The 26,353-nt window shown below is 63.3% G+C and overlaps 5 protein-coding genes and 1 long non-coding RNA gene across 8 annotated transcripts in view; 3 read left to right on the top strand and 3 right to left on the bottom strand.

The window, feature by feature from the left end:
• Window positions 1–3,442, bottom strand: part of SNX27 (sorting nexin 27) — a 35,203-nt gene extending 31,761 nt beyond the window's left edge. For both annotated transcript variants that reach the window (XM_033082713.1, XM_033082712.1), the window contains exon 1: window positions 3,178–3,442. In XM_033082713.1, the coding sequence (XP_032938604.1) occupies window positions 3,178–3,437 (260 nt within the window). In that variant the 5' untranslated portion in view covers window positions 3,438–3,442. The remainder of the gene's footprint in view (window positions 1–3,177) is intronic.
• Window positions 3,443–5,385: 1,943 nt separating this feature from the next.
• Window positions 5,386–6,636, top strand: LOC117008605 (low affinity immunoglobulin gamma Fc region receptor II-like). The gene is made up of 4 exons (XM_033082580.1): window positions 5,386–5,506; window positions 5,798–5,818; window positions 5,907–6,138; window positions 6,456–6,636. Exons 1-4 carry the CDS (start codon window positions 5,458–5,460, stop codon window positions 6,634–6,636), a joined length of 483 nt encoding a protein of 160 aa, XP_032938471.1. The 5' UTR covers window positions 5,386–5,457.
• Window positions 6,637–7,331: 695 nt separating this feature from the next.
• On the top strand, window positions 7,332–8,120 carry LOC117008730. Its single transcript, XR_004420349.2, has 3 exons — window positions 7,332–7,719; window positions 7,810–7,889; window positions 7,976–8,120. It is a non-coding gene; the product is annotated as an uncharacterized LOC117008730 (long non-coding RNA).
• A 1,673-nt stretch (window positions 8,121–9,793) lies between these two features.
• On the bottom strand, window positions 9,794–12,690 carry LOC117008604 (high affinity immunoglobulin gamma Fc receptor I-like). Its single transcript, XM_033082579.1, has 6 exons — window positions 12,562–12,690; window positions 11,094–11,357; window positions 10,618–10,722; window positions 10,139–10,160; window positions 9,918–10,051; window positions 9,794–9,867 (listed from the first exon to the last, which is right to left on the bottom strand). The coding sequence occupies exons 1-6, from the start codon at window positions 12,608–12,610 to the stop codon at window positions 9,794–9,796; spliced, it is 648 nt and encodes a 215-aa protein (XP_032938470.1). The 5' UTR covers window positions 12,611–12,690.
• A 2,460-nt stretch (window positions 12,691–15,150) lies between these two features.
• LOC117008720 overlaps window positions 15,151–26,353 on the top strand; it is a 23,274-nt gene continuing 12,071 nt past the window's right edge. The window contains exons 1-8 of one of the 2 annotated variants that reach the window (XM_033082758.1): window positions 15,151–15,528; window positions 16,120–16,140; window positions 16,229–16,459; window positions 17,345–17,449; window positions 17,531–17,614; window positions 18,019–18,040; window positions 18,131–18,210; window positions 18,297–18,331. In XM_033082758.1, coding sequence (XP_032938649.1) covers window positions 15,480–15,528; window positions 16,120–16,140; window positions 16,229–16,459; window positions 17,345–17,449; window positions 17,531–17,614; window positions 18,019–18,040; window positions 18,131–18,210; window positions 18,297–18,331 — 627 coding nt within the window. In that variant the 5' untranslated portion in view covers window positions 15,151–15,479. Of the gene's footprint in view, window positions 15,529–16,119; window positions 16,141–16,228; window positions 16,460–17,344; window positions 17,450–17,530; window positions 17,615–18,018; window positions 18,041–18,130; window positions 18,211–18,296; window positions 18,332–18,367; window positions 18,520–26,353 lie in introns of those variants that run through there. The other variant, XM_033082761.1, reaches the window with a different exon arrangement.
• Window positions 19,676–23,965, bottom strand: LOC117008717 (Fc receptor-like protein 2). Its single transcript, XM_033082745.2, has 9 exons — window positions 23,762–23,965; window positions 22,336–22,596; window positions 21,828–21,932; window positions 21,570–21,644; window positions 21,181–21,202; window positions 20,992–21,093; window positions 20,407–20,428; window positions 20,270–20,330; window positions 19,676–20,189 (listed from the first exon to the last, which is right to left on the bottom strand). The coding sequence occupies exons 1-9, from the start codon at window positions 23,808–23,810 to the stop codon at window positions 20,092–20,094; spliced, it is 795 nt and encodes a 264-aa protein (XP_032938636.1). The 5' UTR covers window positions 23,811–23,965; the 3' UTR covers window positions 19,676–20,091.

Genomic DNA, 26,353 nt, shown 5'->3' with positions numbered 1-26,353 from the left:
TTGAAATATTGGGATACAGGAATGCTGGAATATTGAAATATTGGGATACAGGAACATTGGATTATTGAAATACTGGAAAACAGGAACAGTGGATTATTGAAATATTGGAATACAGGAATAACAGAATATTGAAATATTGGAAAACAGGGCTATTGGGAAACTGAAATATTGGGATATAGGAACAGTGGATTATTGAAATATTGGGATACAGGAACAGTAGAATATTGAAATATTGGATACAGGAACACTGGAATATTGAAATACTGGGACACAGGAATGCTGGAATATTGAAATATTGGATATAGGAACACTGGAATATTGAAATATTGGATACAGAGGAACAGCAAGAGCCAGCCTGGCAGCCCTACAGGACACAGGGACAGATCAAAGCCACTTCTCCCAGGAAATAAATGGATAAACCAAGAGGAAATTCCCAACTTTTCCAGCTCCCATAGGGATATCAGGGATTGAAAAACCACAAGCAAACCTTCTTCATTAACCATCATTAACCCCAGGGCTTAATTATTTCACACACCAAGTCCCAGTCATCACCTGGCAGCGGCCACTGAATCCCAAAATTCCAGCTCCAAACCTCTCTCTCATGCCAAACTCAGCTTTAAATGTTCCCCAAAACACTCAAAAAGGAGGGAAAATTTCCTCCCTATACCCACAAATCCCTTCCACCTCAGCCTGGGAACGCTGCTCCAATTGGCTCATCCAGGTGCAGAATTCCCCCCACTCCCAGAGCTTCTCCAGCACAGAAAAAATCAAAGAATTGGGAATTTGGGTCAGCTGGGACAGAGCCAAATCCCAGCTGGGATTTCTGCAGGATTCACCGGGCACAGGCAGGTCCTGACAGCTCCTCACACCCCTCCTTGGACTTCCAGAGCTGGCAGCAAAACTTCCCTGCAGCTTGGAATTCCCTGGAATTAATCAGTAATTGGATTTAACCGACCTGGAGCGAAGGGCAGCAGGAGGATCCAGAGGGATCCCTGAAAACCAAAACCCTCGCTGGGACTGGAGGGGTTTCAGCCCAAAAACAGCCACAGAGTTTCAGGAATTTTGGTTTTGAGGGGGAAGATGAGTTTCCACACAGCAGGAATATCAGGAATATTCCCATGGGAAGGTGTTTTCTGGGTCAAAGTTACAATTTTTGGGTGTCAAAAAGCAGCAGCTGTAGAACACGAGATCCAGGAATGGGAAGAAATATTTCCACGTTGAAAGCCAAGGGGTTTATCCCTAAAAATGCCCCTAACATTGAAATCCAAGAGGTTTATCCCTAAAAACACTCCCTGCCCTTCCTATGAGTCTCCAGGTTGGAATCCAAGGGGTTTATCCCTAAAAATGCCCCTCTGGCCTCCCCAGCAGGGACCTCAAACTGAAATCCAGCTTTAGAGGTTCCTGTAAAATCCCCCCAAAATCCCCAGTGAGGGGTGGGAGGCTCAGTCCCCCTTCTTTGGGACCCCTCCTCTAATTCCCAGTGAGGCTCAGCCCCCTCAGGACCCCCCAAAATTCCCAGTGAGGGGTGGGAGGCTCAGTCCCCCTTCTTTGGGACCCCTCCTCTAATTCCCAGTGAGGCTCAGCCCCCTCAGGACCCCCCAAAATCCCCAGTGAGGGGTGGGGGGCTCAGTCTGGGCTCAGCCCCATTTGCTCAGGACCCCCCAAATTCCTCTCAAAGGCTGGGGGGGGTCTCACACTCTCCTCATGACACCCTCACCAAGGGACCCTCAGCCCCCTCAAGACCCCCCTAAATCTCACCAAGGGACCTTCAGCCCCCTCAGGATCCCCCCAAATCTCACCAAGGGATCTTCAGCCCCCTCAAGACCCCCCCAAATTCCCACCAAGGGCTGGGGGCTCAACTTCCCGCTCACCCTCAGACCTCTCTGTACCCCCCAAAACCCCCTCAAACATCACCAGACCCTCAGCAAGGGACCCTTAAGATCCCCCAAATTCCCACTAAGGCTTGAGGTCTCACCCCTACTCATGACATCTTCACCAGGGGACCCTCAGCCCCCTCAGGATCCCCCCAAATTCCCACCAAGGTTTGGGGTCTCATGTCCCTCCTCATGACATCCTCACCAAAGGACCCTCAGGATCCCCCAAATTAATAGCAAGGCTTGGGGGCTCATGTCCCCCCTCATGACACCCTCACGAGGGGACCCTCAGGATGCCCCAAATTCCCACCAAAGGAATTGACACCCTCAGCAAGGGACCATCAGCCCCCTCAGGATCCCCCAAAATTAATAGCAAGGCTTGGGGGCTCACCCCCACCTCATGACACCCACACCAGGGGACCCTCAGGACCCCCTCAAATTCCCACCAAGGGTTGGGGTCTCACCTCCACTCATGACATCCTCACCAGGGGAGCCTCAGCCCCCTCAGGATCCCCCCAAATTGATAGCAAGGGTTGGGGGCTCATGTCCCCACTCATGACACCTTCACCAGGGGACCCTCAGGATCCCCCCAAATTCCCACCAAGGGTTGGGGGTCTCACCCCCACCCATGACACCTTCACCAGGGGACCCTCAGGATGCCCCAAATTCCCACCAAGTGAATTGACACCCTCAGCAAGGGACCCTCAGCCCCTTCAGGACCCCCCAAATTAATAGCAAGGCTTGGGGTCTCACCCCCACCTCATGACATCCTCACCAAAGGACCCTCAGGATCCCCCAAATTAATAGCAAGGGGGCACATCCCCACTCATGACACCTTCACCAGGGGACCCTCAGCCCCCTCAGGATCCCCCCAAATTAATAGCAAGGCTTGGGGGCTCATGTCCCCACTCATGACATCCTCACCAGGGGACCCTCAGGACCCCCAACACCCCCCCAAACGCCACCACATGGCACTCAGCCCCCTCAGGACCCCTCCCAAGCCCCGACCAAGGGCCGGGGGTCTCAGCCCCTCCTCACCACACCATCCTCAGCCCCCTCAAGACCCCCCAAAACCCCCCAAGCTCCGCGGTTCTCAATCCCCCTCACACCAAAGCACCCGCAGAGCCCCCTCAGCGTCCCCAGCACCCCCCTAAGGGCTCGGTGTCCCCCTCATCCCCCCCAGAGCCCCCTCAGGACCCCCCTGCCCCCTCAGGACCCCCCTGCCCCCTCCCCCGGGCGTGTGGGGGGCGTTCCCGGGCCCGGCTGCCGGGGGGCTGTGGGTGGGCGGCCCCCCCGTACTCACACCTCCAGGATGCGGTCCCCCTTGCGCACCCCGGCGCGGTCGGCGGCCCCTCCGCCCAGCACGGCGCTGACGTGCTGCAGCGGCGCGTACAGCTCGCCGTTGATGCTGCGCAGCTGTCCGCCTTCGCTGACTTGCCCGCGGACGTTAAAGCCGTAACCGGACTCGGACTTGACGATGCGGACGACGCGGGGCCCGCCCGGGGGTCCCTCCCCGGCCCCGTTCCGCGCCCCCGGCCGCGCTTCGCCCTCCTCGTCCGCCATCTTGGCCTCCGCGCACGGCGCGCGTCACGAGACCGGGCCCGCGCCGGCCGCCGTAGGGACACACCCCCTCGGTCGGTGACGCGGGGTGCGATGGGAAATGGAGTCCGCGGAGCTGCCGAGCGCCGTTAGAGCGCCCCGGGCCGCGGGGGGTGATGGGAAATGTAGTCGGAGAGATGGAGAGGCGGGGAGAGTGCGGCGCATGCGCTGTGGGCGTGGGAAAGGGGGTGTTGCCATGGGAACGGGGCTGTTGTCATGGGAAGGAGGGGGTGTTGCCATGGAAATCGAGAGGCTGTTACCATGGGAATGGGGCGTGGGGGGGGGGCATGGGAACGGGGTTACAGTTGCCATGGGCTTGTGGGGGCTGTTGCCATGGTAACGGGGGGGCTGTGGGTGTGGGAACTGGGAGGGGGCTGTTGCCATGGGAACAGAAAGGTGTTGTTGCCATGGGATTGGGGGGCTGAGGGCGTGGGGACAGGGGGCTGCTCACATGAGAACGGGGGACTGTTGCCATGGAAATGGGATGCTGTTGCTATAGGAACGGGGGTGTTGCCATGGAAACAGGGGGTGCGGTTTCCCTGGGAACAGGAAGGGGGCGCTGTTTGCGGCGGTGCTGTGCGGTGACGTCACACGCGTGACGTCAGCACCGGGCTGGGGGTGGGTTGGGGGTCAGGGCCAGTCCTGGGGGATGTTGGGGCTTGGGGGTCCCTGGGGGACATTGCCAGGGTTGGGGCATCACCACCAGGGCCAGGGGGGCATCAGGTTCTGGGGGTCCCCGTGTGACATCAACAGGGGACTCAGTGGTCCTGGGGGTCCCTGAACCTCGTGGTCATTCCCAGGGGATCTCTGGATCTTGGGGATTTTGGGGGTCCGTGAGACTCATGGTCATTCCTGGGGGGGCACAGGTTTGGGGGGTCCAAAGGCATCACCGCCAGGACCAGGGGGGCATCAGGTTCTGGGGGTTCATGTGTGCCATCAACAGGGGACTCAGTGATCCTGGGGGTCTGTGACACTCATGGTCATTCCCGGGGAGTCTCTGGATCTTGGGGATTTTGGGGGTCCGTGAGACTCATGGTCATTCCCGGGGGGACACAGGTTTGGGGGGGTCCACAGGACCAGCAGGGTCAGGGGAACAGGGATCCAGGAGCTCAGGGGTCTCACTGGCAGGGAGTGGGACTTAAGGGATTAATGTCAGGAGTTTTAGGGGTCCACGAGCCTCATGGTCACTCCCAGAGGTCCTGGGGTGCAGAGGTGTGACTACAAGGGGGCAGCAGGGGGCTGGGGGTGCTGAGGCAGCTGAGATTGAGGGGAGACCCCTCGGGGACCTCGGGGGGACCCTCCAGCACCAATATAGGCTTGAGCTCTGTTGAAAGGGGAGGGGGATTTGTGATCCCGAGTGCCTGGGGAGGGGCTGTGGGGGTGTCGGGGTGGCGGCTGTGGGGTGCTCACCCTGCACTGTCATTGTCACCAGCATTCACTGTGCCCATGGTGACAGCTCGGAGTCCATCCGGCCCCTGCAGCGGTGGTGGCCGCTGTGGTTCAGCTGCAGAGGGGACAAGGACAGCTCGGTCCCATAGAGGAACCTCCTCACTTCCTTGTCCCCGTGGTCAAATTGCAAACTGGTGACCAAATTTTCCCCTGAGCCCCAGCAGCACAGTGTCACCATGTCCCTCAGACCCCCATCCATGACCCCAAATCCCTGGGGATTCCCCGGGGACTCCCATCTCTGAGTCCCCCCAGCCCTGGTGACTCCCCCTCCTCAGGACCCCCATTCCCCTGGACCCCATCCCTGGCTCCCCAAACCCTCCGAGCCCCCCACTCCAGGGAAATCCACGTCCCACCTTGTGTCACCCAGCCTTGTCCCCACCCTGCCCACAGCCTGTCCACAGCTTGTGGCCACCCAGCCCCCACCGTGAGCGACCAACACAGTGAGATAAGATCGGAGCTCGCTTCCTTCCCTTTTATCCGAAGAGCCGCCAGCAAGGGGACAGGTGGCCCCAGCAGCGAGTGACAGCCAGTGCCCATGGCCGGGGACAGCGGGATGGCCGGGAAGGTGGCGCTGCTCCTGTGGGGTGAGGGATATGGGGACAGGAATGGGACAGGGGGACAGGAATGGGACAGGGGGACAGGGCATGTGGGGAACTGGGATGTGGGGTTTGGAACCTTGGGGCTGGGCATGCTGTGGGGACAGGGGGACAGGGATGGAGCAGAGGGACAAGGGACAAAAGGACATGGCCATGGGGATGTGGCCCTGGGGCTGCTGGGGTGACCTGTGCCAGCTCGGGGACAGCCCCACATCACCCCCGTGTCCCGCTGTCCCCACGGTGCCACCCCCAGCCAGCCCTGTCCCTTCTCCCTTCCAGCCCAGACCCTCGGCCTCGCTGGTGAGTCCTCGGGGGATGCCATGTCCCCGCCCCGCTGTCCCCAGCCCCGTGGTGGCCCTGGCAGGCTGGTGTCCCCTGTCACCCGCAGGTGCCCAGACCCCCCAGCTCCTGGTGGAGCCCCCCTGGACGCCGGCGGTGCTGTGGGACCGGGTGACACTGACCTGCCAGGGCTCGGGGACCGCCGGTGACACCACCTGGTACAAGGACGGGCGGCACTGGTGGCAGGAGGGACCCGACAGCTTCACTGTCACCGAGAGTGGCACCTACCAGTGTCAGAGACCCGGGACCGGGCTCAGCCCCGCCGTGACAGTCTCAAGATGGTGAGGGGGGTTTGGGTGTCCCCAGCCTGGCACCCGCGGGGACCCCGAGGGCTCAGGGTGGGCTCAGCTCCATGGGTCACCCCCTGGTGTGACCAGAGCCTGTCCCCTGCTCTGGGGACATCCCAGAGCATCCCAGAGCGGGGGGACCCCCGTGCTGGAATTGGGGACCCCTGGTGTGACCCCATGGGGGGTCCCGGTGACATCGGGTGTGACAGGTCCCCCCTGTCCCCCAGACCTGGCTGGTGCTGCAGGTGCCGGCGCGGGCGCTGCTGGAGGGGGACACGGTGACACTGCGCTGCCGGGTCTGGTCGGGACAGTTCGGTCACCTCGGTGTCCTTCTACCGCGACGGGAAGAAATTGCAGACACTTCAGGATGGGACCGAGCTGTCCCTGTCCCCTCTGCAGCGGAACCACAGCGGCCGCTACCACTGCAGGGGCAGGTGGAACACTTGGGGCGTGGGAGCAGTCGGCGCCGGTGACAGTGACAGTGCAGGGTGAGCACCCCACAGCCGCCACCCCGACACCCCCACAGCCCCTCCCCAGGCACTCGGGCTCACAAATCCCCCTCCCCCATCTCCTTCCCAGAGCTCTTCCCGGTGCCGGTGCTGGAGGGTCCCCCCGAGCTCCCCGAGGGGTCCCCCCTCAATCTCAGCTGCCTCAGCACCCCCAGCCCCACGGGACCCCCCTGGGGACATCCGTGTCCCCCAGAAATCTTCTCGTGTCCCCTCTGTGTCCCCTCATCGCTCTCTGTGTCCCCTCACCCCTCCATGGGGTGACCCCATCCCCGACATTTCCCCATCAAACCCATCCCTCCCGTGCCCCCCTCCCCCCACAGCGGGTGCCAGCCCCTCCCCCCGGCCTCAGCCCTGTCTGTGTCCCCGCAGTGCCCGTGGCCAATGCCACCATCACCCCCGGTCCCCCGGCACTCCAGGTGACACCACTGCTGGAGGTGACACCACAGGGAACCACTGGACACCTCTGGAACACAGGTGGGGTCACACGGGGTCATTGGGATTGCAGGAGCCCTGCAGTGACAGGTGACCCTGATGTGTCCCTTCTGTCCCCTGCAGTGGCCGCAGCCCTTGGCGGGTCCCTCCTCTTCCTGCTCCTGCTCGTGGCTGGAGCTGTGGGCTGGCACCGGTGGAACAACCATGGGTGGGTGACAATGGGGACAATGGGGACACTGAGGAGCTGGGGGGCCACCGAAATGTGGGGGTGATGGGGCAGCACCCACAGCCCCTGACTTGGGCAGTGCTGAGCACTCAGGACCTTGGCTCAGGGTCCTGAAGGATTTGGGGTGGTGTTGGAGGCCTGTGAAGGGATTTTGGGGATTCTTTCAATTGTCTCATTGGAATTTGGAGGTTCTCCCTCACTTCCAGGCTTGAGCTTCTGGGGGCTTCGGGGGTCCAGAGCACTGGGGTGGTTCAGGGGTTCTGGGGGACACCAGGGATGCTCAGGGGTCCTGGGGGAAATGGAGGGTGCAGTGGGGTTTGAGGATTCCTGAGAGGGCTCAGGGCCCTGCGGACCCCACAGTTACCCCTCCCCTCTTTCCTTTGCAGCTGCCAGGAAGCAGCAGGAAAGGTGAGTGGGGGGCTCAAACCACACTCTCCCCTTTGACCCCAACCCCCAAGCCCTCCCATTGCCTCCCACACATCCCCTTTATTCCCTCAGGGCCCCCCCGGAGCCCCCGGCCCCCCCAGAGGAGGGGGAGGTGCTGTACACCCACGTCGTGAGCACCAAGCAGCCGAGGGGTGAGTCCGGGCTGGGACACACGCAGAGGGACACGTCACCCATGAGTGTCCCCCTGCCCAGATGTCACAGCCAGTGTCTCTCGCAGCGTCCCCCCGTGCCACCACACTCCAGGATCCCCAGGTGACCTACGCGGAGCTGGCAGCAACCCATGGGCGACCGCGGGAATGTGGGGACATCTACATGAATGTGCTGTGACACTCGGGGCACTGGGGCACTGGGGGACACTGGGGACACTGGGGGACCCCACCCATGGGCAGCCACACTTGTGTCCCCCCACTGCTCCCGTGGGTGCCCAACATTCACGGGTAGGTGGCACAATTGGGGGTCACGGGTGAGGCTGCAAAGAGCACCCAGAGCTCCCCATGACCCCTCAACCCCCAAGGGCTTCCCCATGCCCCTCCCACTCCCACCAGTGGCTCCCCATTCCACATCCAAGTGCTCCCAGAACCCTCAGACTCTTCCCCATTCCCTCCCCACTGTGCTCCCAGTACCCCCAAGGGCTCCCTATTTCCCCTCCCAGTGCCTCTCCATTGCTCCCAGTAGATCCAGGTGCTTCCCATTCTCTCTCCCAGTCCCCCTGTACTCCCAGTGCCTCTGCAATGCCCCTCCCAGCACTCCCAGTACACCCACAGCTCCTCATCTCTCCTCCCAGTGCCTGGGGAACACAGGACTCGTTTCCCTCTTATTGGCACCAAAATGCAGCTTTTTGGTTCAACTGGCACAGATGGTGTTTCTTTGTTCAGCTCTGTCGGGCTTTAGGAATGGGATTCTCCAATTTGGGGCTGCCACTACAAACCAGTGCTCTGGATTCCCTTCTCCCCTGTCTCAAACCCCTCCTGGGCCGTGTTCCCCACACCATGATGTCACAAAGGCCCTGGGGGGTTCCGCAGCCTCCCCCTTTTCCAGGGCAGTGGGGATCAGGCCATGGCACAGGGTGGGGTGTGAGGGACAGGAAAAGTTGGATGTCTGGAGACATTTTGGAACAGCTGTGTGTGGCAGGGCTGGGTCAGGTCTTGCTTTTGGTGACACGAGGCTGAGTGTGTCAGTCAGTGTGTCAGCCATGGCACACTGGGGACAGGGTGACACTCTGCCAAACCCAGCTCCTGAGTGGCCGAAGGACCAGGAGTCCAACCTGGGGAGAGGGTCCTTGGTGGCCCAAGGGCCTAAAAGGCAGAGCAAGAGGTGGCCAAGTGTGTGACCCTGTCTGCTCTTGGAGTGTCTGCCCCATTCACGCTGGAACCCAGGAGCTGGAAACTGCCTTGGGCTAAAAGAGAAACGTCTGCCGAGGAGAGCAGGAACCTTCCGGAACCTTCCTGGAATGGAAAGAGGACCTGTCCCTCCACATTGAGAGAACTGTGAAAATTATGGGGCTTGCAGGAAACAACGTTAGAAAAGGAATAACAGTCAAATTATTAGAAAATTTATTAAAAAGAACCGAACAATCAGCAAGAGCAGAACAGAAATTTCCAACCCGCTCAGGGTTGTTTGTTCATCTTTGGTGCAGTTCTGGGCATATCCAGCAGGGGGCGCTGCAGGGAGCACTTCCGGCCAGCAGGGGGCGCTGCATGGAGCACTCCCGGCCAGCAGGGGGCGCTGCATGGAGCACTCCCGGCCAGCAGGGGGCGCTGCAGGGAGCACTTCCGGCCACAGGGGGCGCCCCGGTGCCAGCTCCAACCCCTCAGGGCCCATGGCGGCCTCGGCCGGGAGGGACCAGGGCAAATCGCTCCTTTGGCAAACTCACGCTTTGCACCAATCGCTCCCGGCACCAGCACCGGCAGCGCCCGGGCACAAGAGACCAAGGCAGCAGCCAGTGCAGGAACTGGGGGGGGGACACACACGGGGGGCACACGGGTGGGGTCTCCAAATGTCCCCAGTGCCCCCAGTCTCCCCAGTGTCCCCAGTGTCACAGAATGTTCTCGTAGCTGTCATTGGGGCCCCGCTGTCGCCCGTGGGGTCCCGGCAGCTCCTCGTGCTCATCTGGGGGAGGTGATGGGGGGGTCCCTGTGAGAGACTCCGGGGTTGGGGACCTGGGTGGGGGTGACACCCGTGGGTGACGTGTCCCTGTCCCCCCCTGTACTCACCCCCTGCCCGCTCGGTGCCCACGACGTGGGGGTCCAGCCCAGCCCCCTCCTGCGGGGGGGCCGAGGGCTCCTGGGGAGGCCTGCGGGGATAAGGGGGGGTCTGTGGGGTGCGGGGCTTCCTGCGGGGAGGGTAAAATGGGGGGTCAGACCTGGAGCCCCCCACTCACCTTTCCTGCTCCTTCCTGAGGGCTGCAAAGGAAAGGGGGGAGGGGTGACTGTGGGGGCCTCAGGGCCCTTGAACACCCTCGGGACCCCTGAGTGCCCCTGAGCCCCCAAACTGCCCCAAAACCCCTGACAGAACCCCCAACATCCCTGCACCACCCTCCAGGACCTCCCCAAATCCCCCAGGACCCCCAGTTGGGGTCTCTGGGGTCTCAGCTTCACCCAAGTCAGGAGCTGTCGGTGCCACCCTATGGCCCCCCCACTCTGGGGGCCTTCACCCCAATCCCTGGGACCCCCATGTCCCCCCATTGTCACCCACCCCGGCGGTGCCACCAGCGACAGCCCCCGATGACAGCCAGGAGCAGGAGCAGGTACAGGAGGGTCCTGCCGACATTCACAGCCACTGCAGGGACAGAGGGGACACAGCGGGGTCACCCTGAACCCCGGGGGTCCTGAACACCCCGGTGACCCCGAGTGACCCCACCTGTGTTCCAGAGGTGTCCAGTGGTTCCCTGTGGTGTCACCTCCAGCAGTGGTGTCACCGGGAGTGCCGGGGGACCGGGGGTGATGGTGGCATTGGCCACGGGCACTGCGGGGACACAGACAGGGCTGAGGCCGGGGGGAGGGGCTGGCACCCGCTGTGGGGGGAGGGGGGCACGGGAGGGATGGGTTTGATGGGGAAATGTCGGGGATGGGGTCACCCCATGGAGGGGTGAGGGGACACAGGGGGGACACGAGAAAGATTTCTGGGGGACACGGATGTCCCCAGGGGGGTCCCGTGGGGCTGGGGGTGCTGAGGCAGCTGAGATTGAGGGGGGACCCCTCGGGGAGCTCGGGGGGACCCTCCAGCACCGGCACCGGGAAGAGCTCTGGGAAGGAGATGGGGGAGGGGGATTTGTGAGCCCGAGTGCCTGGGGAGGGGCTGTGGGGGTGTCGGGGTGGCGGCTGTGGGGTGCTCACCCTGCACTGTCACTGTCACCAGCGCCGACTGCACCCACCGGTACTCCAGTATGTCACCCAGGCCCCTGCAGTGGTAGCGGCCGCTGTGGTTCAGCTGCAGAGGGGACAGGGACAGCTCGGTCCCATCCTGAAGCGTCCCCAATTCCTTCCCGTCGCGGTAGAAGGACACCGAGGTGACCGGCTTGTTCTGCCAGCCCCGGCAGCGCAGTGTCACCGTGTCCCCCTCCAGCAGCGCCCGCGCCGGCACCTGCAGCACCAGCCAGGCTGGGGGACAGGGGGGACCTGTCACACCCGATGTCACCGGGACCCCCCCATGGGGTCACACCAGGGGTCCCCAATTCCAGCACGGGGGTCCCCCCGCTCTGGGATGCTCTGGGATGTCCCCAGAGCAGGGGACAGGCTCTGGTCACACCAGGGGGTGACCCATGGAGCTGAGCCCACCCTGAGCCCTCGGGGTCCCCGCGGGTGCCAGGCTGGGGACACCCAAACCCCGCTCACCATCTGAGACTGTCACGGGGGGGCTGAGCCCGGTCCCGGGTCTCTCACACTGGTAGGTGCCACTCCTGGTGACATAGAAGCTTGTCGGGTCCCTCCTGCCCCCAGCGCCGCCCGTCCTTGTACCAGGTGGTGTCACCGGCGGTCCCCGAGCCCTGGCAGGTCAGTGTCACCCGGTCCCACAGCACCGCCGGCGTCCAGGGGGGCTCCACCAGGAGCTGGGGGGTCTGGGCACCTGCGGGTGACAGGGGACACCAGCCTGCCAGGGCCACCACGGGGCTGGGGACAGCGGGGCGGGGACATGGCATCCCCCGAGGACTCACCAGCGAGGCCGAGGGTCTGGGCTGGAAGGGAGAAGGGACAGGGCTGGCTGGGGGTGGCACCGTGGGGACAGCAGCACCTGGGGACCCGGTGTGGTGTCTGTCCCCAAACTGTCCCCACGGGAACACTGCTACAGCCCGGAGGTTTTGAGGACAGGGACACCTCGGTCACCCTGGGCTGAGGCAGGACATGGGGACACTGTGGACACCCCATGTGTGCACAGGTCACCTCCCCCAGCCCTACAGCACCTGTCCCCAAGGCCACATCCCCATGGCCCTGTGCCCGTGATCCCATTCCCATGGCACCTGTCCCCATGTCCCATCTGCATGGCACGTGGCCCTTGTCCCTGTCCCTGCATCCCTGTCTCCCTGTCCCTGTCCCCACAGCTGCCCCAGCCCCAAGGTTCCTTTTGCCACATCCTTGTCCCCACATCTCCATCCCCCTGTTCCCATCCCCACATCCCTGTCCCCCTGTTCCTGTCCCCAGGGCCACCCCACGACTCTGGTCACACTGGGGTCCATGCCCATGCCCTGGCTCTGCTGGCCTTGGGGACCTCAGGGGACCCCGCAGCCCCCCTGTGCCCCCTCCCCACCGCTCTCTGCCTCACCGGGGCCCATCCCCGGGGCGTCAGGCCCGTGCCCGGGGCACTCACCCCACAGGAGCAGCGCCACCTTCCCGGCCATCCCGCTGTCCCCGGCCATGGGCACTGGCTGTCACTCGCTGCTGGGGCCACCTGTCCCCTGGCTGGCGGCTCTTCGGATCAAGGGACAGGAAGCGAGCTCAGATCTTATCTCATTGTGTTGGTGGCACATGGTGGGGGCAGGGTGAGGACAGGATGGGCTGTGGGCAGGGTGGGGACCTTGTGGGACATGGGGGTGATGGTGGGACATGGTGAGGACAGGATGTTGCCGAATTTGGAGGCTGAGGCTGTGCTGACAGCCAAGGATGGGTGTCCAGGGCACTGGGGTGCCAGGGATGGGGTCCCATGGGAATGGGGGTCCCGAGGGTTGGGTGGGTTCATGTGGATGAGGGTCCCATATCAATGTGGCCTCCAGGGATTTGTGACCATGGGATGGATCCCAGAGCTGAGGGGTGCCTGGGGAATGGGGGTCCTCAGGGAATCATGGTCCCCAAGGGAAGGATGGTCCCAGGGGCTGGAACTGCCGGGTTGGGGGTCCTTGGGAATGGAAATCCTGGGTTAGGGGAACCCCAGGGAGGGACAAAAATGGGGTCAGGGGGTCTGCAGGGAGGGCACATCCTGGAGACCCCTGTCCCTGGCAGGGGGCAGCCCTGCCAACCCCCTCTGTCCTCAGTGGGGCACTGTGACCTCTGTGACCTCTTGGCCCCATTCCAAGGCACACCAACATCATTCTGTGGGTGAAAAAACCCAGCGGGGCTGACTGGAGAGGAATCGATGTTGGCTGGTGTCAGTCAGGGAGGGCACAGACACCCCAAAAACACCCAAAGCCACCCCCACACCCAAAACCCCTGCAGGGCCTCAGTGCTGGACACCAGGAGATGGATGAGACCCTGCCCATGAAACACTTGTGAAGCTCTTGGGGGGCTTCCCCCTCCCTCTCCTGCTCCCCACAATCCCCCAAAGGGGTTTCAGTCCTGAGGGCTTGGGACACTTTGGGTTTATTGGGTTAGGGGAGAAATCCTGTTCCAGACTTCTCCATTCTGGCTCATCCCCTGCAGGATCTGAGCCGGCAAGAGCAGCTTGGGAATGGAGCCCCAGGCAGGAAGGAGCTCCCAAACTGCTCCTCCTTGAAGCCAGTGGCCATCCAAGGGTGGGCCCAGCCATGGCCCAGCCCCAGTGCCCAGGGATGGGCATTGGCCAGCCCTGCTCTGGCCAGCCCCAGGTGGCAGCCAGGACCTGAGGCTCCCCCCGCCCCCTTGGCTTTGATTCTCGCAGCTTTCGAGCTGCTGCAAAGGTGAGAATTCTGTGGGGGAAAAAGGCCTGCCTGTGGTTTGCTCAGCCCTGCAAGAAGCACAAAAGCCAGGCTGAGCCCAAGCAGTGGCTCTGCAGGGCCTTTGATGGTTTTCAGAGCTGGGCTGGCTGCAAACCCCCCCTTGAAGGGGCAGCTGTGAGGGAACCAGTCCGGAAATGCAGCAATTGATCATTTGGTGCCTGTCCCCAAGGCACTGAGAGAGCCCCAAAAATCCTGCAAATCCCACCAGGATCTGCCCAACAGCCTGAGCGGGACCCTCCTCCTTGAACAAAACCTGCAGCCCTCTGGAACCTCCCAGAAAGAATGTTTGGGTTCTGGATGTGGGCAGCAGAAGAGAGGGAAAAGTGTGGAAATGTGGAGCAGGGGCTGCAGCCGTGGCTCTGGGGCACAGGGGTGTCCCAGCAGGAGCAGGGAGTGCCCAGGCAGGGGAATTGAGGGCAGGGTGCAGTGCATTTCCCAGGGAATCAGAGCCTGAGGGACACACGGGCATTTCCACAGATTGCTGTGGAACCAAATGCAGCCTGGGATTTCCCATCATCAGGGCAAGGTCGTCACAGGCGTCCCCTTCAGTTTGGGCAGCCCAGAGGTGCCAGGGCCCCACTGGGGACAGCGGGAATGCTCAGGGACCCCAGGACAGAGGTGCCCAGGATGTGCCACCTCTGGGACAGGAATCCCCAAGGATGTGGCACCCCCAGAACGAGGAACCCCCTGGGACAAGACCCTGGGACAAGACCCAGGTGTCACCAGCCCAGAGGAGCCCTTTTCCCTCAGGGCAGGACCCCTCTGGATGTGCCCCCCAGGACAGAATCCACGTCCTGGCCTCAGCATAAACGGCCTCTTCCTTCTGCTGCAGGAAAGAGAAAGGGAAAATCTTGGGGGGCACAGGCAGAGATCCCCATCCTCTTTCCACATTCCTGGGATCCCCCACCTGTCACCTGCTCAGGTGTTCCCTGGGATGGCTGAGCCAGGAAATGGGGGGACAGGAAAAAGCCCAGGGGTGTGTGGGGCAGAGAGCCAGAACCTCCCAGGACAAGCCTGGGGTGCCCTCCTGGCCATGAGCACCCTGTGGGGGCTGTGCTGGGCTCTGAGTCAGCCCAAAATCTGAGGGACCCCGTGAAGGAGCTGTGACCCCTGTGCCCACCCAGTCACTGCCCATCCCTGGCACCCCCATTCCCCTGGGAACCCAACCCTGGCACCCCCATTCCCTTGGTCTCTCCTCCCTGGCACCCCCACCCCAGCACTGCCATTGCCCAGCACCACCATGGCCTTGATCCCATCCCATGGCTGCTCCTTCCCCCACAGCCCCCATTCCCGAGGGTCCCCATTTTTCCCCCTGCACCCCCAGCCCTGGGACCCACATGCCCTGACACCCATCCTTGGCTCCCTGCAACACCTCAGCCTCCAAATTCGGCAACATCCTGTCCTCACCATGTCCCACCATCACCCCCATGTCCCACAAGGTCCCCACCCTGCCCACAGCCCATCCTGTCCTCACCCTGCCCCCACCAAGGGCCACCAACACGTGGGGACGAGAGCTGAGCTCGCTTCCTGTCCCTTGATCCGAAGAGCCGCCAGCCAGGGGACAGGTGGCCCCAGCAGCGAGTGACAGCCAGTGCCCATGGCCGGGGACAGCGGGATGGCCGGGAAGGTGGCGCTGCTCCTGTGGGGTGAGTGCCCCGGGCACGGGCCTGACGCCCCGGGGATGGGCCCCGGTGAGGCAGAGAGCGGTGGGGAGGGGGCACAGGGGGGCTGCGGGGTCCCCTGAGGTCCCCAAGGGCCAGCAGAGCCAGGGCATGGGCATGGACCCCAGTGTGACCAGAGTCGTGGGGTGGCCCTGGTGGATGGAGATGTGGGGACAAGGATGTGACAAAAGGAACCTTGGGGCTGGGGCAGCTGTGGGGACAGGGACAGGGAGACAGGGATGCAGGGACAGGGACAAGGGCCACGTGCCATGCAGATGGGACATGGGGACAGGTGCCATGGGAATGGGATCACGGGCACAGGGCCATGGGGATGTGGCTGTGGGGACAGGTGCTGTAGGGCTGGGGGAGGTGACCTGTGCACACATGGGGTGTCCACAGTGTCCCCATGTCCTGCCTCAGCCCAGGGTGACCGAGGTGTCCCTGTCCTCAAAATCTCTGGGCTACACCAGTGTTCCTTTGGGGACAGCTTTGGGGACAGACACCACAACGGGTCCCCCAGGTGCTGCTGTCCCCATGGTGCCACCCCCAGCCAGCCCTGTCCCTTCTCCCTTCCAGCCCAGACCCTCGGCCTCGCTGGTGAGTCCTCGGGGGATGCCATGTCCCCGCCCCGCTGTCCCCAGCCCCGTGGTGGCCCTGGCAGGCTGGTGTCCCCTGTCACCCGCAGGTGCCCAGACCCCCCAGCTCCTGGTGGAGCCCCCCTGGACGCCGGCGGTGCTGTGGGACCGGGTGACACTGACCTGCCAGGGCTCGGGGACCGCCGGTGACACCACCTGGTACAAGGACGGGCGGCGCTGGTGGCAGGAGGGACCCGACAGCTTCACTGTCACCGAGAGTGGCACCTACCAGTGTCAGAGACCCGGGACCGGGCTCAGCCCCCCCGTGACAGTCTCAAATGGTGAGCGGGGGTTTGGGTGTCCCCAGCCTGGCACCCGCGGGGACCCCGAGGGCTCAGGGTGGGCTCAGCTCCATGGGTCACCCCCTGGTGTGACCAGAGCCTGTCCCCTGCTCTGGGGACATCCCAGAGCATCCCAGAGCGGGGGGACCCCCGTGCTGGAATTGGGGACCCCTGGTGTGACCCCATGGGGGGTCCCGGTGACATCGGGTGTGACAGGTCCCCCCTGTCCCCCAGACCTGGCTGGTGCTGCAGGTGCCGGCGCGGGCGCTGCTGGAGGGGGACACGGTGACACTGCGCTGCCGGGTCTGGCGGGACAGTTCCGTCACCTCGGTGTCCTTCTACCGCGACGGGAAGGAATTGGGGACGCTTCAGGATGGGACCGAGCTGTCCCTGTCCCCTCTGCAGCGGAACCACAGCGGCCGCTACCACTGCAGGGGCCTGGTGTACTACTTGGAGCGGTGGGAGCAGTCGGAGCCGGTGACAGTGACAGTGCAGGGTGAGCACCCCACAGCCGCCACCCCGACACCCCCACAGCCCCTCCCCAGGCACTCGGGATCACAAATCCCCCTCCCCCATCTCCTTCCCAGAGCTCTTCCCGGTGCCGGTGCTGGAGGGTCCCCCCGAGCTCCCCGAGGGGTCCCCCCTCAATCTCAGCTGCCTCAGCACCCCCAGCCCCACGGGACCCCCTGGGGACATCCGTGTCCCCCAGAAATCTTTCTCGTGTCCCCCTGTGTCCCCTCATCGCTCTCTGTGTCCCCTCACCCCTCCATGGGGTGACCCCATCCCCGACATTTCCCCATCAAACCCATCCCTCCCGTGCCCCCCTCCCCCCACAGCGGGTGCCAGCCCCTCCCCCCGGCCTCAGCCCTGTCTGTGTCCCCGCAGTGCCCGTGGCCAATGCCACCATCACCCCCGGTCCCCCGGCACTCCAGGTGACACCACTGCTGGAGGTGACACCACAGGGAACCACTGGACACCTCTGGAACACAGGTGGGGTCACACGGGGTCATTGGGATTGCAGGAGCCCTGCAGTGACAGGTGACCCTGATGTGTCCCTTCTGTCCCCTGCAGTGGCCGCAGCCCTTGGCGGGTCCCTCCTCTTCCTGCTCCTGCTCGTGGCTGGAGCTGTGGGCTGGCACCGGTGGAACAGCATGGGTGGGTGACAATGGGGACAATGGGGACACTGAGGAGCTGGGGGGCCACCGAAATGTGGGGGTGATGGGGCAGCACCCACAGCCCCTGACTTGGGCAGTGCTGAGCACTCAGGACCTTGGCTCAGGGTCCTGAAGGATTTGGGGTGGTGTTGGAGGCCTGTGAAGGGATTTTGGGGATTCTTTCAATTGTCTCATTGGAATTTGGAGGTTCTCCCTCACTTCCAGGCTTGAGCTTCTGGGGGCTCAGGGGGTCCAGAGCATTGGGGTGGTTCAGGGGTTCTGGGGGACACCAGGGATGCTCAGGGGTCCTGGGGGAAATGGAGGGTGCAGTGGGGTTTGAGGATTCCTGAGAGGGCTCAGGGCCCTGCGGACCCCACAGTTACCCCTCCCCTCTTTCCTTTGCAGCTGCCAGGAAGCAGCAGGAAAGGTGAGTGGGGGGCTCAAACCACACTCTCCCCTTTGACCCCAACCCCCAAGCCCTCCCATTGCCTCCCACACATCCCCTTTATTCCCTCAGGGCCCCCCCGGAGCCCCCGGCCCCCCCAGAGGAGGGGGAGGTGCTGTACACCCACGTCGTGAGCACCAAGCAGCCGAGGGGTGAGTCTGGGCTGGGACACACGCAGAGGGACACGTCACCCATGAGTGTCCCCCTGCCCAGATGTCACAGCCAGTGTCTCTCGCAGCGTCCCCCCGTGCCACCACACTCCAGGATCCCCAGGTGACCTACGCGGAGCTGGCCAGCGAACCCATGGGCGACCGCGGGAATGCGGGGACATCTACATGAATGTGCTGTGACACTCGGGGCACTGGGGGCACTGGGGGCACTGGGGACACTGGGGGACCCCACCCATGGGCAGCCACACTTGTGTCCCCCCCACTGCTCCCATGGGTGCCCAACATTCACGGGTAGGTGGCACAATTGGGGGTCACGGGTGAGGCTGCACAGGCACCCAGAGCTCCCCATGACCCCTGAACCCCCAAGGGCTTTCCCCACCTCCCTTCCACTGCCACCAGTGGCTCCCCATTCCACATCCAAGTGCTCCCAGAACCCTCAGACACTTCCCCATTCCCTCCCCACAGTGCTCCCAGTACCCCCAAGGGCTCCCTATTTCCCCTCCCAGTGCCTCTCCATTGCTCCCAGTAGATCCAGTGCTTCCCATTCTCTCTCCCAGTCCCCCTGTACTCCCAGTGCCTCTGCAATGCCCCTCCCAGCACTCCCAGTACACCCACAGGCTCCTCATCTCTCCTCCCAGTGCCAGGGGAACACAGGACTCAGTTTCCCTCTTATTGGCACCAAAATGCAGCTTTTTGGTTCAAGTGGCACAGATGGTGTTTCTTTGTTCAGCTCTGTCGGGCTTTAGGAATGGGATTCTCCAATTTGGGGCTGCCACTACAAACCAGTGCTCTGGATTCCCTTCTCCCCTGTCTCAAACCCCTCCTGTGCCGTGTTCCCCACACCATGATGTCACAAAGGCCCTGGGGGGGTTCCGCAGCCTCCCCCTTTTCCAGGGCAGTGGGGATCAGGCCATGGCACAGGGTGGGGTGTGAGGGACAGGAAAAGTTGGATGTCTGGAGACATTTTGGAACAGCTGTGTGTGGCAGGGCTGGGTCAGGCCTTGCTTTTGGTGACACAGGGCCCCGTGTGTCAGTCAGTCTGTCAGCCATGGCACACTGGGGACAGGGTGACGCTCTGCCAAACCCAGCTCCTGAGTGGCCGAGGGACCAGGAGTCCAACAATGGGAGAGGGCCCTTGGTGGCCAAGGGCTTAAAAGGCAGAGCAAGAGGTGGCCAAGTGTGTGACCCTGTCTGCTCTTGGAGTGTCTGCCCCATTCACGCTGGAACCCAGGAGCTGGAAACTGTCTTGGATTAAAAGAGAAACGTCTGCCAAGGAAAGCAGGAACCTTCCGGAACCTTCCTGGAATGGAAAGAGGACCAGTCCCTCCACATTGAGAGAACTGTGAAAATTATGGGGCTTACAGGAAAAAATGTAAGAAAAGGAATAAGAGTCAAATTATTAGAAAATTTTTAAAAAAGAACAGCACAAACAGCAAGAGTCAGAACAGAAATTTCCAACCTGCTCAGGGCTGTTTGTTCATCTTTGGTGCAGTTCTGGGCACGGCCAGCAGGGGGCGCTGCAGGGAGCACTCCCGGCCAGCAGGGGGCGCTGCAGGGAGCACTCCCGGCCAGCAGGGGGCGCTGCAGGGAGCACTCCCGGCCAGCAGGGGGCGCCCCGGTGCCAGCTCCAACCCCTCAGGGGCCATGGCGTCCTCGGCCGGGAGGGACCAGGGCAAATCGCTCCTTTGGCAAACTCACGCTTTGCACCAATCGCTCCCGGCACCAGCACCGGCAGCGCCCGGCCACAAGAGACCAAGGCAGCAGCCCAGTGCGGGAACCTGGCGGGGGACACACAGGGGGGGGCCCTCTGGTGGGGTCTCCAAGTGTCCCCAGTGTCCCCAGTGTCCCCCAGTGTCCCCAGTGTCACAGAATGTTCTCGTAGCTGTCATTGGGGTCCCGCTGTCGCCCGTGGGGTCCCGGCAGCTCCTCGTGCTCACCTGGGGGAGGTGATGGGGGGGTCCCTGTGAGAGACTCCGGGGTTGGGGACCTGGGTGGGGGTGACACCCGTGGGTGACGTGTCCCTGTCCCCCCCTGTACTCACCCCCTGCCCGCTCGGTGCCCACGACGTGGGGGTCCAGCCCAGCCCCCTCCTGCGGGGGGTCCTGTGGGGATGAGGGGGGGTCTGGGTGGTGTCTGGAGAGGGGGAACGGGGAGTCCCAGCCAGAGCCCCCCACTCACCTGTCCTGGGGCTTCCTGGAGGCTGCAAGGAAAAGGGGAGGGGGTGACCGTGGGGACCCCGGGACCCCTGAACCCTCCTGGGCAGCTCCAAGCACCCACGGCACCCCCAAATCCCCAATGCACCCCCAAATCCCCAATGCACCCCCAATTCCCACTGCACCCCTGATTTACCCCGGGCACCCCAAGCACCCCTGAACCCCCCAGAACTTCTGCACCTCTGCAGTGTCCCCAACGGTCCCGATGTCCCCAACCCTCTGAGCAACAAAACTCAAAGCCCGGCAGGGAGGGGCACCCCCCAACTCCCCCAGGATCCCAAAAGATCCCCCAACATTTCTGCACACTCCTCCAAGCACTCCCCAAACCCTCCAGGAGCTCCCAGTGCCACCCCAATGTTCCTCAAAGCACACCCAGGGATTCCCCTGAGCCCAACCAAGACCCTCCAAATTCCCCCCACACCCCCCAGGACCCCCAGCCGAGGTCACTGTGGGCTCAGTTTCCCCCAGCCCTGGGTGCTGCCCCATCTCTGCCCCCACTCTGGGGGCTTCCCCTCCCTCCAGTGCCTCCCCCTTCCCAGAGTGTCACAACTTTTGCTGTAGATTGCCATAGATGTCACTGGGTTCCCAAGGTTGCCCGTGTGGCCCCCGCAGCTCCATGTAGGTGGCCTGAGGATCCTCCAGCGGGGGGGCCCTGTGGGAATAAGGGGGTGTGAGGGAGGGGATGGGAGGTGCTGGGGGTTTGGGGAAAACCCAAATCAGGGTCAGAGCCTGCACTCACCTTCCCTGGAGCTTCCTGGCAGCTGCAAAGGAAAACGGGAGGGGTGACTTTGATTCCCCATCCACCCTCGGCAATCCTGAACCACCACCAGAGCCTCAATTCCCTCCAGGTCCCCCCAGTGTCCCTGATGCCCCCAGAAACCCTGAACCACCCCACTTCCCCAACACCCTGAGCCCCCAGAACCCCAAGCCTGGCAGGGAGGGGCACCCCCTGAATTCCCCAAAAAGCCCTGAGAGAACCCCCAACATCCCTGCACGACCCTTCAGCACCTCCCAGACACCCCAGGGCCCTGAGCCAAGGTCACTGGGGGCTCAGCCCCTCCCGAGTCAGGGCTGTGGGTGCCACCCCCACCTCTCTCCAGGACCCCCATTGTCCCCATTGTCACCCACCCGTGCGGTGCCCACAATAAAAGGCCACAGCGAGCAGGACCAGGAACAGCAGGGACCCAAAGACGCCTGCAAGCACTGCAGGAAATAGAGGGGGACACACCGGGGTCACCCCAGAGGTTCTGCAATCCCAGAGACCTCATGAGCTCCCCTCCTGTGCCCTGTTCCATTGGTGTCACTGCCAGGGACAGAGCGGGGTGACCCTGGGTCATCTGTGATCCGGGGGTCTCAGACCCACATGGGAACCCTGTGTGACCCCACCTGTGAGCCAGAGGTGTCCAGTGGTTCCCTGTGGTGTCACCTCCAGCAGTGGTGTCACCGGGAGTGCCGGGGGACCGGGGGTGATGGTGGCATTGGCCACGGGCACTGCGGGGACACAGACAGGGCTGAGGCCGGGGGGAGGGGCTGGGACCGCTGTGGGGGGAGGGGGGCACGGGAGGGATGGGTTTGATGGGGAAATGTCGGGGATGGGATCACCCCATGGAGGGGTGAGGGGACACAGAGAGCGATGAGGGGACACAGGGCAGAGGAGAGGGGACACGAGAAAGATTTCTGGGGGACACGAATGTACCCAGGGGGGGTCCCGTGGGGCTGGGGGTGCTGAGGCAGCTGAGATTGAGGAGGGGGACCACTCGGGGAGCTCGGGGGGACCCTCCAGCACCGGCACCCTGAAGAGCTGTGGGAAGGAGATGGGGGAGGGGGATTTGTGAGTCCGAGTGCCTGGGGAGGGGCTGTGGGGGTGTCAGGGTGGCGGCTGTGGGGTGCTCACCCTGCACTGTCACTGCCACTGGCGCCGACTGCTCCCACCTCTCCCAGAAAACCAGCCAGCCCCTGCAGTGGTAGCGACCGCTATGGTTCAGCTGCAGAGGGGACAGGGACAGCTCGGTCCCATCCTGAAGCGTCCCCAGTTTCTTCCCATCGCGGTAGAAGGACACCGAGGTGACCGGCTTGTTCTGCCAGCCCCGGCAGCGCAGTGTCACCGTGTCCCTCTCCAGCAGTGCCCGCGCCGGCACCTGCAGCACCAGCCAGTCTGGGGGACAGGGGGGACCTGTCACACCCGATGTCACCGGGGACCCCCCCATGGGGTCACACCAGGAGGTCCCCAATTCCAGCACGGGGGTCCCCCCGCTCTGGGATGCTCCGGGATGTCCCCAGAGCAGGGGACAGGCTCTGGTCACACCAGGGGGTGACCCATGGAGCTGAGCCCACCCTGAGCCCTCGGGGTCTCCGCGGGTGCCAGGCTGGGGACACCCAAACCCCGCTCACCATTGACACCATCAGGGAGGACCTGAGCCCACTGCCGGGTCTCCGACACGTGTAGTTGCCACTCTCGGTGACAGTGAGGCTGTCGCGTCTCTCCTGCCCCACGCGCCGCTTGTTCCTGTACCAGGTGGTGTCACCGGCGGTCCCCGAGCCCTGGCAGGTCAGTGTCACCCGGTCCCACAGCACCGCCGGCGTCCAGGGGGGCTCCACCAGGAGCTGGGGGGTCTGGGCACCTGCGGGTGACAGGGGACACCAGCCTGCCAGGGCCACCACGGGGCTGGGGACAGCGGGAAAGGAACATGGCATCCCCCGAGGACTCACCAGCGAGGCTGAGGGTCTGAGCTGGAAGGGAGAAGGGACAGGGCTGGCTGGGGGTGGCACCGTGGGGACAGCAGCACCTGGGGGACACGGTGTGGTGTCTGTCCCCAAACTGTCCCCACTGGGAACACTGCTACAGCCCAGAGGTTTTGAGGACAGGGACACCTCGGTCACCCTGGGCTGAGGCAGGACATGGGGACACTGTGGACACCCCATGTGTGCACAGGTCACCTCCCCCAGCCCTACAGCATCTGTCCCCAAGGCCACATCTCCATGGCCCTGTGCCCATGATGCCATTCCTATGGCACCTGTCCCCATGTCCCATCTGCATGGCACGTGGCCCTTGTCCCTGTCCCTGGCTCCCTGTCGCCCTCTCCCTGTCCCCACAGCTGCCCCAGCCCCGAGGTTCCTTTTGCCACATCCTTGTCCCCACATCTCCATTCACCAGGGCCACCCCACGACTCTGGTCACACTGGGGTCCATGCCCATGCCCTGGCTCTGCTGCCCTTGGGGACCTCAGGGGACCCCGCAGCCCCCCTGTGCCCCCTCCCCACCACTCTCTGCCTCACCGGGGCCCATCCCCGGGGCGTCAGGCCCGTGCCCGGGGCACTCACCCCACAGGAGCAGCGCCACCTTCCCGGCCATCCCGCTGTCCCCGGCCATGGGCACTGGCTGTCACTCGCTGCTGGGGCCACCTGTCCCCTGGCTGGCGGCTCTTTGGATCAAGGGACAGGAAGCGTGGTCACATCACTGTCCTCATGTGTAGGTGGCCCTTGATGGGGGCAGGGTGGCCACAAGCTGTACCCAGGCTGTGGGCAGGGTGGGGACAGGATGGGGACAAGGATGGGTGGCACAAGGTGTGACATGGAGCTCCCAGGAGTGGGGCACTCAAAGGTTGTGCGGGAGCCAGGGATGGAGTCCAGGGGAGTGGGGGTTCCTTAAGAGGGGGAGTCACCAGGGATGGGGCTGCAATGGGAATGGGGGTCCCCAGGGATGGGAGGATCCAGGGATGGAGGTTCCCAGGGGAATGGGGGCTGCAGAGATTTGGGGTCATGGATGGGGGTCCTTGGGATGAGGGTGCCAGGGAATGGAGGGTCCTGGGAGAATCAAGGTTCTGGAGGAGGGGGGTCCTCAGAGATGGAATCTGGGGGATTGGGTTCCTTGGGAATGGGAGTCCTGGGCCATGGAGATCCTGGGGAATGGCAGTCTTGGGATGGGGGTCCCAGAGAGGGGGGACAGAAGGAATGGGGGGCCCTTGATTGGAGTCCCAGGGGAATGGGGGTGCCAGGGATGGGCAGTGGCTGGGCAGGCCCGTGGGTCACAGCTCCTTCCCTGGGTGCCTCAGATTTTGGGCTGACCCAGCACAGCCTCCAAAAGTGCAGCTGGTTTGGGGTTCACCACAGGCGGATTCTGGGGGGTTCTAGATCTGTGGCCTGCTGCATCCCAGGGACTTGTTCCTCTTTTCATTTCCGTTTCCTTTAATTCCTCAAGTTCACAACTCCCCTGTTCATGCCGTAATGATCCTGGGGGGCACCTGAGCAGAGAACAGGTCTGGGTGAACCCCAGGGTGGGGGAAGCAGGGATGGGGGGTCTGCAGGGAGGGGTGGGGAGGCTGTGGGGGATGGGGGTGTCCGGCTGTGCCCCCCAACACTTTCCCTTTCTCTCTCCTGCAGCAGAAGGAAGAGGCCGTTTGTGCTGAGAGTCACACGGGGGTGGGTTCTGTCCTGGGGGCACATCCAGGGGTCCAGTCCTGGGGGTTCCTGTCCCAGGGGGACACATCCTGCCCAAGGGGGTCCTGTCCTGGGGGATGGTGGCTCCGGGGGGTTCCAGACTTCTCCATTCTGGCTCATCCCCTGCAGGATCTGAGCCGGCAAGAGCAGCTTGGGAATGGAGCCCCAGGCAGGAAGGAGCTCCCAAACTGCTCCTCCTTGAAGCCAGTGGCCATCCAAGGGTGGGCCCAGCCATGGCCCAGCCCCAGTGCCCAGGGATGGGCATTGGCCAGCCCTGCTCTGGCCAGCCCCAGGTGGCAGCCAGGACCTGAGGCTCCCCCCGCCCCCTTGGCTTTGATTCTCGCAGCTTTCGAGCTGCTGCAAAGGTGAGAATTCTGTGGGGGAAAAAGGCCTGCCTGTGGTTTGCTCAGCCCTGCAAGAAGCACAAAAGCCAGGCTGAGCCCAAGCAGTGGCTCTGCAGGGCCTTTGATGGTTTTCAGAGCAGGGCTGGCTGCAAACCCCCCCTTGAAGGGGCAGCTGTGAGGGAACCAGTCCGGAAATGCAGCAATTGATCATTTGGTGCCTGTCCCCAAGGCACTGAGAGAGCCCCAAAAATCCTGCAAATCCCACCAGGATCTGCCCAACAGCCTGAGCGGGACCCTCCTCCTTGAACAAAACCTGCAGCCCTCTGGAACCTCCCAGAAAGAATGTTTGGGTTCTGGATGTGGGCAGCAGAAGAGAGGGAAAAGTGTGGAAATGTGGAGCAGGGGCTGCAGCCGTGGCTCTGGGGCACAGGGGTGTCCCAGCAGGAGCAGGGAGTGCCCAGGCAGGGGAATTGAGGGCAGGGTGCAGTGCATTTCCCAGGGAATCAGAGCCTGAGGGACACACGGGCATTTCCACAGATTGCTGTGGAACCAAATGCAGCCTGGGATTTCCCATCATCAGGGCAAGGTCGTCACAGGCGTCCCCTTCAGTTTGGGCACCCCAGAGGTGCCAGGGCCCCACAGCGGGAATGGTCAGGGCCCCGAGGACAGAGGTGCCCAGGATGTGCCACCTCTGGGACAGGAATCCCCAAGGACGTGGCACCCACAGAACGAGGAACCCCCCTGGGACAAGACTCTGGGACAAGACGCAGGTGTCACCAGCCCAGAGGAGCCCTTTTGCCTCAGGGCAGGGCCCCTCTGGAAGTGCCCCCCAGGACAGAATCCACGTCCTGGCCTCAGCATAAACGGGCTCTTCCTTCTACTGCAGGAAAGAGAAAGGGAAAATCTTGGGGTGCACGGCCAGAGATCCCCATCCTCTTTCCACATTCCTGGGATCCCCCACCCCTAACTTGCTCAGGTGTTCCCTGGATGGCTGAGCCAGGAAATGGGGGACAGGAAAAAGTCCCGAGGTGTGTGGGGTAGAGAGCCAGAACCTCCCAGGACAAGCCTGGGGTGCCCTCCTGGCCATGAGCACCCTGTGGGGGCTGTGCTGGGCTCTGAGTCAGCCCAAAAT

Source organism: Catharus ustulatus, chromosome 30, assembly GCF_009819885.2.
Source record: "Catharus ustulatus isolate bCatUst1 chromosome 30, bCatUst1.pri.v2, whole genome shotgun sequence".
Lineage (NCBI taxonomy): Eukaryota > Metazoa > Chordata > Aves > Passeriformes > Turdidae > Catharus > Catharus ustulatus.
Note: the sequence above shows the minus strand (reverse complement) of the source record. Positions and strands in the feature narration are given on the sequence as shown.